This window comes from Venturia canescens, chromosome 7 (assembly GCF_019457755.1).
Source record: "Venturia canescens isolate UGA chromosome 7, ASM1945775v1, whole genome shotgun sequence".
NCBI lineage: Eukaryota > Metazoa > Arthropoda > Insecta > Hymenoptera > Ichneumonidae > Venturia > Venturia canescens.
Genome location: NC_057427.1, coordinates 12,898,009 through 12,912,961, shown reverse-complemented (window position 1 = coordinate 12,912,961; position 14,953 = coordinate 12,898,009). Strand labels below are relative to the sequence as shown.

At 36.4% G+C, this 14,953-nt stretch overlaps 2 protein-coding genes across 9 annotated transcripts; both read right to left on the bottom strand.

Moving 5' to 3' along the window:
• Window positions 1–922: 922 nt before the first annotated feature.
• Window positions 923–5,804, bottom strand: LOC122413841 (dynein light chain Tctex-type 5-like). 3 transcript variants are annotated; one of them, XM_043424468.1, is made up of 5 exons: window positions 4,877–5,804; window positions 4,206–4,317; window positions 3,999–4,085; window positions 3,175–3,368; window positions 923–2,888 (listed from the first exon to the last, which is right to left on the bottom strand). In XM_043424468.1, the coding sequence occupies exons 2-5, from the start codon at window positions 4,227–4,229 to the stop codon at window positions 2,723–2,725; spliced, it is 471 nt and encodes a 156-aa protein (XP_043280403.1). In that variant the 5' UTR covers window positions 4,230–4,317; window positions 4,877–5,804; the 3' UTR covers window positions 923–2,722. The 3 variants fall into 3 exon arrangements, with proteins under 3 accessions (XP_043280403.1, XP_043280402.1, XP_043280404.1); XM_043424467.1 differs by having other exon boundaries at window positions 4,206–5,804; XM_043424469.1 differs by lacking the exons at window positions 3,999–4,085; window positions 4,206–4,317; window positions 4,877–5,804 and adding an exon at window positions 3,459–3,542.
• Window positions 5,805–7,482: 1,678 nt separating this feature from the next.
• Window positions 7,483–14,877, bottom strand: LOC122413839 (uncharacterized). 6 transcript variants are annotated; one of them, XM_043424461.1, is made up of 5 exons: window positions 14,733–14,877; window positions 10,763–10,994; window positions 10,601–10,688; window positions 10,274–10,504; window positions 7,483–8,103 (listed from the first exon to the last, which is right to left on the bottom strand). In XM_043424461.1, the coding sequence occupies exons 1-5, from the start codon at window positions 14,875–14,877 to the stop codon at window positions 7,990–7,992; spliced, it is 810 nt and encodes a 269-aa protein (XP_043280396.1). In that variant the 3' UTR covers window positions 7,483–7,989. The 6 variants fall into 6 exon arrangements, with proteins under 6 accessions (XP_043280396.1, XP_043280397.1, XP_043280400.1 ...); XM_043424462.1 differs by having other exon boundaries at window positions 10,763–10,982; XM_043424465.1 differs by having other exon boundaries at window positions 10,763–11,057; window positions 14,733–14,858.
• Window positions 14,878–14,953: the final 76 nt, after the last annotated feature.

Below are 14,953 nucleotides of genomic sequence, written 5' to 3'. Positions count from 1 at the left end.
CCTCCTCCGCGTGCTCAACGCGTCATTCTCGTTAACGCCCGTACGCTCAACCGAATTCTAAAATCTTCGGACCAACGCTTGGCTTTCGAATCGACGAAAATATCGTTTTTCCGTAAAAATCGGTTTTTAACGGCATCTCACTCCCGCGGTATGACGCACAGCAGACGCACGAGCCTCCGTTACAACGTTCTGTGAGAACACTTTTTTACAGATGCGGTGTAAAAGCTACTAGCCTCCAGCTCTCTTTGCTCCGCTGGTTATATGCTTGTTCCAGTACAAAAAATCCTCTCACCTGCTGGTCGCACCTGCCGACAGACGAATCAGCAGTCAATTGTAAACCAATGAGTCCAATGACTTTCTTCTCCCTTCTGCTGTTGGTACCGAGTCACGAAATGATTCACTCGCCTCTTATCTACCAACGTTTAGATATACAATGAGCAAGAAACTGAGAGGTCACCGCATCCACGGGCTACCCGACGTGAAATATTTTCTTTAGATGCCCACGAAAATTCTAGTTGCATGGCGAAACACATCGCTGAAAGTCGTCTCCAGACAGCGGGGGCTTTAGCGTTCAATGTGTTGAATAACCAAATTATAGAACGGTCGATATTTCGAAATTTTTAAAGCTGTTATATCGGATCGGCGAAAAACTCGAAATTCTTATCTCCGATCGACTATTTAGGAGATTACGCGTATAATCGAATGTTCCTTCTTTGAATTCGTATTTTCTCGAAAATATATATTTCGATATAGTTTTCATTTCGAACGCAGCTTTAACAGACCATACGAATGTCAAAAGTTCGTTTTTTCGAATTAAAAATGGAGAGTAGTAGGTGTTTTGAATAGCAAAAAATTGAAAGTGATTTTTTCGAGCCTGTAAAACTTAGATATATGCAGAATAGCGGTGATTCGAAAAGGCGAAAGTCAAAATGGCGATGTTTGAAATTGGGGATCTCCAGTCTCCGCTCCATTTATTTCTTTCAATCAGTCGACTTTCTAACCTTTCGCTATTTTGACTGTTCGAATTTTTGTGGTCTGTCATTATTTCAACTTCAGTAATATTCAGCCTTTCGTTATTATATTTTCGAAATTGTGAATATTCACAGTATATGCTGACCGTAGTAATTTATGAATCGAAAAAATGAAACTCTAATTATCGAAAAATCGACATTTTAGTCGTAGTTATATGGGCAGTTTTTACATACTATTTTCAATGTAAATGTGCCCCGAACCTTGCAGTTTTTCTCCTTTATTTATTTTCGACATTCAAAGCTCTAGCCGAATTGATTTATAAACTCGAGATTTTGCTGTTCAAAATTTTCGTTATTCTGACATTTCAGGATTAAACACAGTCGCAGATATGCAGACGTTTAAAAGAGTCACGTTTCTGCTCTATCGACAAGCATTTTCACCTCGCGGCTGGCGCATACATCAGCCGCACGGATCTTCAACATGAGTCTTGAAATCGAGGGAAATTGGTCATATTAAACCTGAATCGACCCGTATATCGATAGGAAGTTGAGAACATTCCGTACCATATACGTTATAGCACGCTTGCATCATAAAACTATCACGTATCACGTGTACCCATGCAGAGTATACGCGTATCGTGCCGAGAATCGGCCGCTGCCACCATTCACCGTTGCTCTTCGATGTCCAACCTCGTGGTGGACACGACTCCATATTTTTTTATTTTCTCTGGTCCTCGCCCATGAAGTCCGATCGCTCCGACCCTTTTATCGGTCAAACCATTGGAGAGGTCGACGCTATATTCTATATTAGATGATTCATAACTTTTAAATAGGTCAGGATAGTTGAAAGAATTAGTTATTCGCCTCTGAGAAACGCAACATTGACCGCGCGATACAGACTGACGTACGGGTCTATCGCTCGCAATGATTACTCGTACAAAGAGCAGCAGCTAGTCGTGAGGTTCGCAGCCCACGCGGGCCTTCCCAATAATAATGAATAACTATGTCGATCCGTAGTTATCGAACTCGTGCAATCGGATTTTGGATATTCAATAAATATTTGTACATTCATAAACCTCGGTATCCGACACTGAACTTCTTTCCTATAATTGTTCTCTTCAAAGGGAAGGAAAAGTGCGGAGTAACGGCGAATAAGATTCTTTCGCGGGCTTTCGTCTCGGTGACTGAGAAAAAATATTCAACTACTGAGATTAAAGCAGGCGGCGTACGTATGCTATTCACTAAATAATAAAAGATTTTGCTAGGCTGTGTTACGGAACATAAGGATACGGGGAATCGGTCGCACTGTTCGAAAAAGTGGGCTAACGCAACGACAGCGCTTGAGCAACCGCGCGCAATGTTATGTCAGCCGAGTTGCCGCGGATACTGATGTAGAACTCGCGTAGACATTAGTTTTTCTGCACGCTTCTTTTTTCGTTAAACAATAATATTCGCTACTCGCACTTTTATTTCTTTGTGTAATAGAAAAATTTCCATTTTTTTCTACTGAAAATAAAAAAAAAACAATCGTTACGCGCCACTTGAAACATTTCTATCATAGAAACAATTGACTCATTGGAAAAAAACACACACACACACACACACACAAGCGAACTGAAATCACTTTTTGTGTCATCGTCGAAAAATATTTGGAAAGCTTTCGTTACTCTACAATTTGAGAAACGTTCCGGTCTCTTATGTTTTATTTCGAAAAATCGAATCAATCCGGGTGAGAAAGCGTAGCGAAATATTCACTCGTAATAAGTACCGATTACAATACAATATGCAAAAAACGTTTGTGTCTCGAAGGTATACGTCGAATAATTATCTCTATCAACGTCCCAGACAAATCCCATTGTCGTTTCCAACGATTGGCTCGCCTTTTCGATAATCGTTACGGCAACAACAATTTTGTATCTGAAAATCATGTAATACACAAGAATAATTTTATATGTGAATTATTAATGGAATAAGCAATAAGTACAACAACATTTTTAATGAATTTCAAACAAACGAATGGAGATTAAACTACAAAATGCTGATATACCATATTGGCGTGTGATTGGTCAGGAGAAAAAATTAATCCAACCATATTAGACCAATTTTACGTACATTCGAGTAGTTTAGTGACGATAAATGAATTGAGAATGTGGTACCGGAATGCAACAAGTTTTATGCTCAAAAATAAAAAGTTTTTTAGCACCTTTTGAAGTCAAGTTTCAATATTCGTTTCCGAATTTCCGAAGCAACTTGGCTGCACAGTTTTGGGCATTCTTTGACGTCATAAGAGGCATCTTCGAGTCGGTTCAACATGACCGATTTGACAATTTTATCGACAGGGTCAATTTTAAAGGGCTTCTCTGTATCGAGTCTGTAGGTATTTTGAAATTTCGGAGCCTGTTCAGAAAACAAAGGACGCTCGATGAATTTCGATTGGCTTGAAAAATACACCGCAAATACCTATTTCATGAATTAGCTTGTCTTGACCTTGTCAAGATCGTCACTGACTTGATCGCATATATCGAAGTTGACTGGCATGTCGTTCACAAAATTAATGTTTTTTTTTTTTTTTTTTTTTTTTTTCAATCTCCAGCACGAAACAATGACAAACGATGTTTATATCGAATGGAAAATGTTCGTCTAAATCACTCGAAAATTACGATATTCACGAATAATTTCGAGGAAGGAGTGCTCACTTTCCCGTTACTTAGGGACCAAACAATCGGTCGATCGATCCCAAATTATTATCTGAAGGAAATACCGCGAAACTTGAATTTCTCGTATTTTACGCTGGAAACTGAAATTGTTTTTACGCTCCGTTAGTTTGGTAAGTTGTATCAATCAGTGATTATCGTTGACCAACAAAAACTTATCGACCGCTTTTTACAGATGGTTTCTCTACACATTCCCCTGCTGCCCCTTCTTCACCAAATGTTTACAACGGCATGTAAATTTCCTAGCAAATGTATAACATTTTTATATTTCCTCATTCGATACACGTTGGACTAAAATAAATATATTTATTACCTTGAAAATTGCTGCTGACAAGACGTTAGGTCGTAGAATTTGTGAGGAACGTTGAAATTTCAATCGCCCATCACCCTTTTTTTCCAGCTGTTATATAGAAAGAGGAGACAATAGAGGAAATTCGAAGCGAGGATTTTCAAGCTCGAAGATAAATATCGTACATTCGAACGATCGGGAGAAGCGAGGGATAGAGAAGAATGTACTCACGCATTTCCAGAAATGAACGGCCATGTTATTGGGCGCTGGGTCAAAAGTGCTTCCGGTATCGTCGAATCGCGCGAGTACTCTGAGGGACGCTTTGCGAGCGAGAAGGAATGCCCTACCGGAAAGAATAGAAAACGAGCCACTGAGCTATCGTGCCGGGAATTCAGATGAAAAAGGGAGCATACGATACTTATGAAATGGGATGTATAGGCCGCAAACGCTCGTCAGAAATCACGAATGCTCTTTCTGAATAAGGTTCGCGTCGCGAGGCATCAACCCGTCTCGTACACCTGGCATTGTTATCACCAACTTTCAAGTTTCTCTCAGCAGTAGGCTAGCTGTGCTTAAAAAATTTCTTACTGCAGGCCAAACAAAAAACATTGAAATTTTCATCGGTGCTGCCTCACCAGCACGAGAAAATACTATAGCTCTGCGGGATTTGAAAGGCGAAGTGACCGCGCCTCGGTGCACGCGTCACGGCTACTAAAGTTATTCAACGAGTTTATGTATGATTTTATTATTCTCACTCAAGATACGTGTACAACCGCGAAAATGGACAATTCCAACGACAAGCGCAAAGCGACGGGCAAGAAATGACGGTTGCAATTAGTGCTAATAGCGGTAAATAATTCTCAAGTTAAATTCGCTTGAATCGTGAATTACGAAATCCGTACGTATTCGTCTGTGTGATGGATTTTTAATAAAATTACGAGGCAATTTGTCCAACGTCCGAGAATATGTTAACGTGTCGTGAACGTGTGTTTTCTTGAACTGTTGTCTGTCACGCCAAAACATTATAACTGACGCTGAATATGTGCCGATGCAGTATGTTCTACGAGTCTTCGCTGTTCCGCTGTTTGATATATTCGATTTGCGTGAGACGAGAAATTTTCGATCCGTGCAGGCTACATTGGCTAACTTTTTACCATGTGGCCTCACGACTGGTACGGGAAATCTCATTTTTCACGTTTACAATTGATAAATGTTTCGAAGAAGGTGCGATCGAACGAGCATCGACGATATTTCGGCATTGCATGCACATGTATCGGGTGCATGGCTCTTATTATCGGTCTGCGGAGATAACTTTCGAAAACGGATTAAAAAAACGACGTTTACAATATTTATGAATTATCCACAGCAGTTTTATTTTCAGTATTCGTATTATCTTATAATTTTCCCAATTATATTGCTCGTCTAATTTAACACTGCTGATACACATATATAGGGGAGACCGGGGCAAAACGGGATACTCGAAAAATGAGAGAAATTTTTTTGTCTTTTTTTTTTCAGTGGATAAAGAATACTATTTTTGACAAAAAAAATATTGGCAATCTTGGTTATTATTCATATAATTAATTTTAAACTGAATTACAGAGGGTGCGTTCGAGGTACGTTCGAGCGCTGTAAGCGCCGAGATCGCTTTGTGATCGCTTATACAGTGGTAAGTCGGAAGCACTCGGTTACAGGTGCGAAATGCACCCAATTCAATTAAAATCATAGTAAAAAAAAATTTCACGAGTCTCTGAGGGGTACCCCGTTTTGCCTCGGTTTTTTTTTTTTTTTTTTTTTTTAAATTGAACGGAATTTCAGTACATTTCTTAGTTTTTGAGAGTAAAAAATAGACAGAGCTTCCCAAAGTTCTGAAAAGTTCAATATTTCCTTAGGTATCCCATTTTGCCCCGGTCTCCCCTACATATGAATCCTATACAAAATAAAATCCGAAATTGGAATGAATTATTTTAAAAATTTGGTAGAAATTTCTCGTGGCGTAAAGGGTTAGAAAAAAGAACAAATTCATGCTTCAACATTCGTACAGATTATATTTGATTTTTATAGTACTGCATACATATATATACTATATTAACTGAGTGTATACAACCTATAATGAGACAAAAGACACATTTGAAAATCCCGAAATGAAATCGAAACATGTCGAAAATGCGTGGGGCTCTTGGGGAATTTTGTAAGTTACATAGTTTCCGGGGTTCTTCGGGTGAACGGCTGTTTCTGACTTGATTTTTAAAAATTATTTATTAAAAAAAAAATGGTTTTTCATTTTGAATAAAAATGGTAAGCCTCGAAAAAATATACAATGATCGAATCATAATAATATACAATCGCAAAATACAATGATCGAATAAAATGTTGGAGAAAAATGGTGAAAAAAATTTTTTTCTCTCGGAGAGCCTCGGGCCAGTATAGACGACGCAGACACAACTGTCAATGTACTCGTCGTCGCGAGACTCTGAGATTGCACGAAATCAAATATAATAGGGCTTATTATGTATATTAGAATTCGTAAAAATTCCACCTCGCTTGTTTCCTCCGAGAATTCATCGTTACGAGACGCTTCGTCGCGCGGAACGTAGTTTATTATATTTACATATTACACGAACCGATCAAACATATTTAGCGTCTTCAGAAAAATTGATGAAAATCATCATATCGAGTCGCGTTCGACCGAATCAGTGGATGCAGACAATCCTGCTGTTGTAAATTTCTATTCAGTTATTCAATTAATGAACAATGAATCATCAAATCGCCTCACTCCACAATTATTTTAAATCAAATAATATTTCGATGTTACATCAGAATATTGAAAATCTGCTGTTAGAAAATCCCTTCTTACAGTTTTCGCAGGAAATGTTGAAATATATGTCAACTGTTTTCCCCGTTGAAAAAATGGAGCATATACTCATATGCATGTTTTCCATCAACGGGATTAACCCTTAGTGTGCACACCTTCACAGCGAGACATTTCGTGCACGTGGGGTCACTTTGACCCCAGGTCATTTTTGACATCGAATACCTCGGTAACTATGCGCTTTTCGGAATAAAAGGTTTAGTCACTTTTTGCAGTGAATCGATCCAACTTTAAGGCTGCAAAGTCGGATTTCCAAAAAAATCTTTTTTCGTTGTTGAAAAACGTGCTCAAAGTTGATAGTGCGCGTAAAAAGCACTTTTTCGGTTAAATCTCTTGTAAAAAATTAAATTTTGAGTTTTTAAAAAAATCCTTACAGAGTTTTACAGACAAGGGTCCATGCTTTAAGGGAAAAATAGTCCACTTTGCAACCGTTCCAAAAAGTCTATTTATTTTGGAGTATGAAGTGGTTATGCTCCCTACCTTTAAAGAGGGGATAACGATTCCTTAATATGGGGGCTTTTACTTATGAGATGCTCATCTGTAAATGCTATTCATGTGAGAAAAAAATTTTGGGGTCAACCTGACCCCAGATGCACACCAAGGGTTAATCGCGTTACTCAACACGGCTATGCCGGATAATATTTATAAATAGTATATATTATATCAACGTCAACACTCACGTTTCAACGATGCTACATTTATCTTCCGAGCGATATATAATATATATTATGGTACAAAAAGCACGTAATTCAATTTACTCATTCACTCATTGATTCATTGGCTCGTATATAGAGAAAACGAGTTATGTTCGAAAAGGATGCGAGCTCCACATGAATCGTTAAAATGATAACTGTTTGTGCTCTACTTCCGCAAATACAGCGACTTCATATTTTCATGTTAATTATATTCGGGCACACATGGAAAGAAACACGGAAATCAATGATTGCACCGAAATCGATCGACGGTAACTTCCAAAAGGAGCAAAATAATAAAAAAAAAAAAAAAAAACACAATTTCCAAGCATTTTAAATTTCCATAGCATTGAATTCATAGTTTCATGTCCTATGCGAGAGTATTAATTGTACAGCTACTTAATCATGCTCGAACGAAGCACTTTTACAACAACATAATAAGTTATTTTATCTAAGATAGCAATTCAACTTCGGCTTGAATATTTAGTCTCGCTTGTTCTTCGAACTTTTCCCGAAATTCTTTCGTTGCAAAAATATTAGGAATTTGTACAAAATTCTGCAACACCTGTAATCATATGAAAAGACTTGTGATTAGAATATTCAAATTTTTCACTTATTTTCATGACAAAAATTATTCAATAGTCGTTAGTTAGATGTGTAGATATTATAAAAATAATTAATATCTTTTCAATGCGTCGCAAGCTACGGAGTTCGAAGAGGTCGCGATCGAAAGGGGAAAAAAGTTTTTTAAATATGTCAACTTGCGATATTCTCTGAACTACTGTAATTATTTAATTATTAAGGGCGGGGTAAGGTATTCATTTGTTTTTGAATTAAAAAAAAAAATTTTTAACTGAATGCATTGTGTCTCAAGAATATTGTGTCCAAATTTCAAGTCGATTGGAGCAAAATTGACGAAGTTATGAGTATTTTTATACGAAACATTCTTTACGGACCTGGCATTGATGATTCAGTGTGAGGTAAGCCGAAAAAATTCGCTTATGAACGTTTTATAGCAGACTTTTTAGTGTTCAAAACTTTAAAGCGTTTTCCCCACAACTCGCGTTCTCAAAGTCGGTGCCCCTCATATAACGTCAAAACCACTTGCACCGATCCTTTTGAAATTTTGAACACTATTTCTGAACATAGTTTACGAGGTAACGCTGCAGAGTTCTTTTTTTTCAAATTTTTTAATAATTTTTATTTTACAACAAAAAATTAGCCGTTTTCTTGGCAAAAAATCGCGTTTTTCCCTTCAAAGTGTTCGAAAAAACTGAAAAATGGAAATTTCGAAAAACCCTCTCAGCGTTACCTGGGCAAAACTATTATCCAACGAATGAAATTTGATTTTTTCGTTTCAAATGATCTAGCACCAAGTTATTGAGGGGCACCGCAATTCTACTTTTTTCCGAGACACGTCCGAATAATTGCTGCCATGGCCGTATTTTTTATATTTCTTCGTGAAAGTTTCATACAATATTCTTGAAATGTCACACTTTAATGTACCATTGGTTTTAACAAAGAGATTTTAACCGCTTCGCTTCACAAAAAATTCACAAAAACATGCCTTTTTCTGTACGAACTATCCTTAGCCCGCCCTTAAAGAAACAAATTTCGAAATTAATTTTGAAAACAGCTGAAAAACAGCTCTTGTAAAGGTTGTTGCTTAAAATTTTTGAGATGAATAGATATTGATGAAAATTTTCCCATTTGTTGATACATATTTCCTGAATACACTGTTTCAAGGAAAACTGAGGTTACCGAACTAATTTCGGAGAAATTAAACGTTGAAGTTGAGCAAAAATGTAATTTCATTGCATCCGTTGAATGGGACAGAGTCGTTCCCTTCACACTTTTTTGCTTATATCACTCTGATTAATGAAAAAAATCATTTGAAAAACGACAGTTCAGATCAGGACGATATATAGAATGATTTTATTGAAAAGAACAGATAGTTTACCGACTAAAATAACAAAAAATCGGCGAAAATATGTGACTGCATGACGATCATATCGGGTTAACTGAGACTGCCGTGTAGAAATGCGGCAACATTGCAACTACGACACTAACGGGAGCAACTCCGTGACAGATTCATGATTCACACTTTTACAATGCGACGGCCCTCGACATCAATTGATTCGAAACTTTTGACATTCTCGTCACAAATCACTTCTCGTTTTTTTTCCAACTTTAATGGGCATAGTGCGATGCTTATAGACGCGAGAACTGACAAATCGACCATTCCATCGATGAGTTTGAGGTTTTTTTGAATTTGTTCTCCATCATTTTCGTTTACCGCAGTCGTTGACATGATAACCTTCAAAAACGCCGGGCGAAAAAAAATGACACGAAAACACAGAGGCATGTAGGTCTTACTGCATCCAATCCAACAGCTGCATATGAAGAAATCACACAACGTTGCCAAACTTTGTTGGTATTTCAACGCAATTTTCAATCATCGAGAATAAATTTTCTATCAACTTTGGGTGATTAAAATGAACGTATTTCTGAATTATAATTAATATTATCATTCACAGAGTTGAAAATTTTCGCATTGTTCATCTGAATTAAAAGTAATCATTCATTATCTATAAGTTGGCATTGCTGACGTCACTCAATGCATAAGCATAGGAGTTCCGTCCCTTACCCCCACCCTCTCAAAAGATTCAGCAACAACCTTAATTAACATAACTTTACTTGTCTCAGAGTCGCTACCGCGACTCTCGATTGGATACCTTGAGCCTCAGAGCGGTGTACATGGGCTCGCTGAGAAAGGAATATTCTCCGCGTATTTTTTCCCTGTAATCGGTATAAGCCTCCGGGGATGATCCTAGTATCGCCATATCTAAGTCTAAAAGGTAGTGAGCATCCTCACCCCCAAAGGCACCACCAACTTTGTGCTCTTCGGTACTGTGCGTACTCGCGACTTTGAGCAGTGCGCACGTTTCAATGCGTACTTCGTTGTCCTGCGTCATTAACATTGTTTTCAATATCGTTAAACATCGAATATCGAGTAATGAATAATGATTTAGGACGATTTTTATGAGAATGAATAAACTTACGGGTGAAATGCCAGCTTCATCGGCAAATGTATTAAAGTGATCCAGGTTCTGGCTCTCACCGTCCAGCGCTTTAGGATCGTACTCGAAGCTGGTGAAATTGAAACAACGATTAATTCGTATCGTAACATGGATTATGATCGGGATCGCATAATTCGTACGAACTTTTGGAAGAATACAGCGAGCAGTAAGGCTTGAGGATTTTTCAATTGATCCTTTATCTCGTTATAATGAGATAATTTTTCGCTGAGAGAATTCATATTGTGATAAGTACGTTTCTCGTCGGAATAAACCTCGTTCAGGCGATTGAACCAAGTCTCGGAGACCGCTGTATCAAATCCTTCGGTTGCTTCTTTCCAGAGGTCCTCCAGAGATGCCATTATTCCTATATTTATTCCTGCACGTTCAAACGCATTCGCCTTTTAAGGAGGGTGGCTACCGACGATACAATGTTGCCATGCTAAACCATGTTAAATACATTAAAAATTTCAAAATGATAAGAATTTAATAAAATTTGGTGAACATATTCTTTAGGGCCAAATTTGACAGTACAAATTTTTTAAGATTTTTCTTCTGTACAGTTATCGAGTAATTGATCACTAAAGTTCAAGTGTATAAGCATAGCGTTTCCATATATATAGGTATACATTCCGGGCATAAGAAATCTGCTTTAATCCGTAATTACTCGATAACTAAGCAGAAGAAAATTTTGAAAAAAAAATTGTGTCTTCGCGCTTGATGTTGAAGAACATTATCACCAAATTTGATCAATTTATTATCAATTTGACGAACGTAGCCACCCTCCTTAAGTTAATTCACGCATGGATTCGATTTCCGAATCCGTTACAGCATCGAAAACATCAGTTCAATTATACAATATTTTTTTCAGCACGCGTCCACGTGCACCGGAACTCCAACTTTCCGATTTCGGCAGGTTGGACTTCCGGTGGGTTGAAAAATAGTATACGCTCCACGGGAGTGAAATTAGAGAAAAATCGCGTGCTTTTATGACCCTCGCCTCCGGCTCGGCTGACAATTTTGTCCGCGGTTTGGAGTAGTCTACTTTCCCTCACCTTAGGTGCTTACGATATACTATTTCCAATAATTCATCGTCACAATAAATGGTATAACGTCGATATTGGGCTCAAATGTTCATTAATACCAGCAACGAACAATTCAGTGAAAACAGCGATGAAATATTAAGGATCGACTTTGATGGCCCGCCATTTTTCATGAAAATATAAGCCTCATCCTGGCATACGTCTCAGGGAAAAATAACTTTTACAGTCAATTATATGTAATATGTAGTTTGAATCTTATGATTCAAAACATGCGTGTTTTTGAAGGAAGCACTTATTATTTTTATGAACCATCATTTTAACTATATTGTTTATGTATTTTAACTATATTATGTTATCAATTGCAAAATTATTTTCCACTGCCCTTGATGGTCATCACAGTTTATGGTACATCTCTGAAACCATTTTAATCGAAGAAAAATTCCTACCTGCATGGGGATTCGCGGTACCGATCTACCTACCTATCTACATTTTTCTAAGTACGCACACTATCCACTAGACTACCACGACATTGTTAGATATAAACTGAAAAAGGAATTATATAAGTTGCGAAAAGTATTATATTACGATTATTTATTTGTTGAACCATGATAATCACTGTTAATTTGAAAACATATTTTCACGGTTCTATCACTTCGTTATATTGAACTCTTATTTAATAGTAACAATTAGATTAATTATTTTAATAAAAATATTTTTAGAAACAAAATAATGATGAATTCATTGCAAGAAAATAATTTTTTCGAAATAAGCAATTTCGAATTGAAGTCGTTTTGTAGATTCAAATAATCTAATGTTTTTGATGCGATAAATGTAATTAATCCAATCAATCAAAATTTAATCAAATCTATTTTAATAAAGAATATTTTTAGAAACAAAATAATGATGAATTTATTGCAAGAAAATAATTTGTTCGAAAAAAGCAATTTCGTATTGTAGTTGTTTTGTAGATTCAAATAATCTAATGTTTTTGATGCGATAAATGTAATTAATCCAATCAATCAAAAAATAATCAAATCTATTTTAATAAAAAATATTTTTAGAAACAAAATAATGATGAATTTATTGCAAGAAAATAATTTGTTCGAAAAAAGCAATTTCGTATTGTAGTTGTTTTGTAGATTCAAATAATCTAATGTTTTTGATGCGATAAATGTAATTAATCCAATCAATCAAAATTTAATCAAATCTATTTTAATAAAAAATATTTTTAGAAACAAAATAATGATGAATTTATTGCAAGAAAATAATTTTTTCGAAAAAAGCAATTTCGTATTGTAGTTGTTTTGTAGATTCAAATAATCTAATGTTTTTGATGCGATAAATGTAATTAATCCAAGCAAAAAAAATTTAATCAAATCTATCATGCTATAATCTAATTGATACTATTAAATAAGAGTTTAATATAATGAAGTAATAGATCCATGAAAATATGTTTTCAAATCAACAATGATTCGCTTGGTTCGACAAATAAATAATCGAAACAATACTACTTTGATTTAATAAGTAAATACATGTTCTCAAATTCAATAATTTTTTCTCTCAGTGTACGGAACAATTACGTAATAAGGTTGATTTTTTTCAATTTTAATTATTTGTCAAGCGGAGACACTCAACGCCGCGGGTATGTTTTTTTTTGTTTGACTTTGTCATTTCACTTTCGATCGGACGTGCTGGGTCAATATAAATTTACGAAAAATCCTCTGCGAAACAACGACGAAGAAGGTTTGCCAATATTTTCGATTTAATTTTTTTTATATACGAACGTTAAGATTATTCCATTCGACGGCTTTGATAAACTCACTTATATTGACACTAAGAAAATAAAATACTCCAAGAGCCACGCAGGCCTATTTGATACTCACGGAATTTTTGTACTTTTCGTTAAGACAGACGTATGAATAAATTCGAAAGTAAATTTATTGACGAATCCCGCCACATAGGGTTTTTCGGTCAATAATAACGAGGCGTTAACGACATTGAGAACTTAAAACGCGGATTTCGGTCGAACGACTACTGCTCGTTCGAAGGGGAGAAGGACGAAAAATCAACCCCCGACTGTCTTATTGATCGTGGAAAGCTAATCAACGCGCGATACGCGCGGCTTTGATGCGAGGCTACGCATCGATTTTTCATCGAAATATTACGGAAATAATAGCCGTTTACTGCGGAAAAATCTTTTCTTTTTTTTTAACATTCTTCATAAGAAATATGATTATTTCGAATGCGATGTACGATCGACGGTTCGAAATATGGCGTGCGGAAACGAAATATACCAACTGACAGTACTATGGAAGAAATTATTCTTATCAGCAATAAATGAGGCTGGTACTATTCATCCCCGCAGTTTACCGAGACGTGTCTCAATTATAGTTATGCTGATAGAACTTTTCGTACCAACAATTTGCAGAGCTTCGGTAAATCAGTTAAAAAGTTGAGTTCATTCGTGTTTCAGGGTTCAGAGTAAACGTTTTGAAACGTTTTAAGTAGCAGTGGTATCGTTGTTCTTTTGTAATGTTTGGTAGTGTTTGTTGTGAAAAATTCGACCGATCGTATAAAATAGTTTCTCATGGATAATAAGCAGCCTCTGTCCTAACGATCATTTCTGATGACGCGACGCGGTTAATGCTATTATCAAATATTTTTTTCACCGTTCATTGTCGATAGAAAAAAAATAAATAAAACCTTGCTGTAAGAACCGCGCTAAGGAGCTCTCAATGACTACGTTTATACGGCCCTCTTATTCCGGTTTAGTTATAGCAATATAGATAACAAAATGCACATCTGTCGATATATATAAATATACCCGTCTGTATATATACAAAACCCGAATAAGAGGGCCATGTAAACGTAGTCTATGACTATTATACGTATACATGGCGCTTTTATTCCGGTTTTATATATAGACGGGTATATTATATATATATATATCAATAGATATGTATTTTGTATATCTATATTGATATAACTAAACCGGAATAAAAGCGCCGTGTAAACGTAGTTTATTAGTCTATCGTGTGGTCTATCGTAAAACACGTATATATAACCTCTCTCACCTCTCTGAAGTTCTGTAATGTCAAGCAACGATTCGAAGTCAGATCTTGACTTAGTTGGTAATGTCGATCGAGTTGAGGAGGAACTGACTCGGACGAGTTTCGTAATAATATACACGTATACTTCAGTGTCTCGTCCCGCGAACATTTACCGCTATGAAAAAGCGCTACGAGCTACGAGTTTTACAATTGGACTTTCCATTTCCCTTTCACAATCGTATTAA

Bases quoted from the DNA above. Each gene is read 5' to 3' on its own strand.
- LOC122413841 (XM_043424467.1), bottom strand. From the start codon at position 4,229: ATGGCCGTTCATTTCTGGAAATGC. The intron at 4,086-4,205 runs GTGAGTACATTC...TCTATATAACAG, and splicing joins CCGTTCATTTCTGGAAATGC to CTGGAAAAAAAGGGTGATGG. The intron at 3,369-3,998 runs GTAATAAATATA...TTTTCTGAACAG, and splicing joins TGTCAGCAGCAATTTTCAAG to GCTCCGAAATTTCAAAATAC.
- LOC122413839 (XM_043424461.1), bottom strand. From the start codon at position 14,877: ATGTTCGCGGGACGAGACACTGAAGTATACGTGTATATTATTACGAAA. The intron at 10,689-10,762 runs GTTCGTACGAAT...CAATTTCACCAG, and splicing joins CTCGCTGTATTCTTCCAAAA to CTTCGAGTACGATCCTAAAG. The intron at 10,505-10,600 runs GTAAGTTTATTC...TTAATGACGCAG, and splicing joins ATGAAGCTGGCATTTCACCC to GACAACGAAGTACGCATTGA.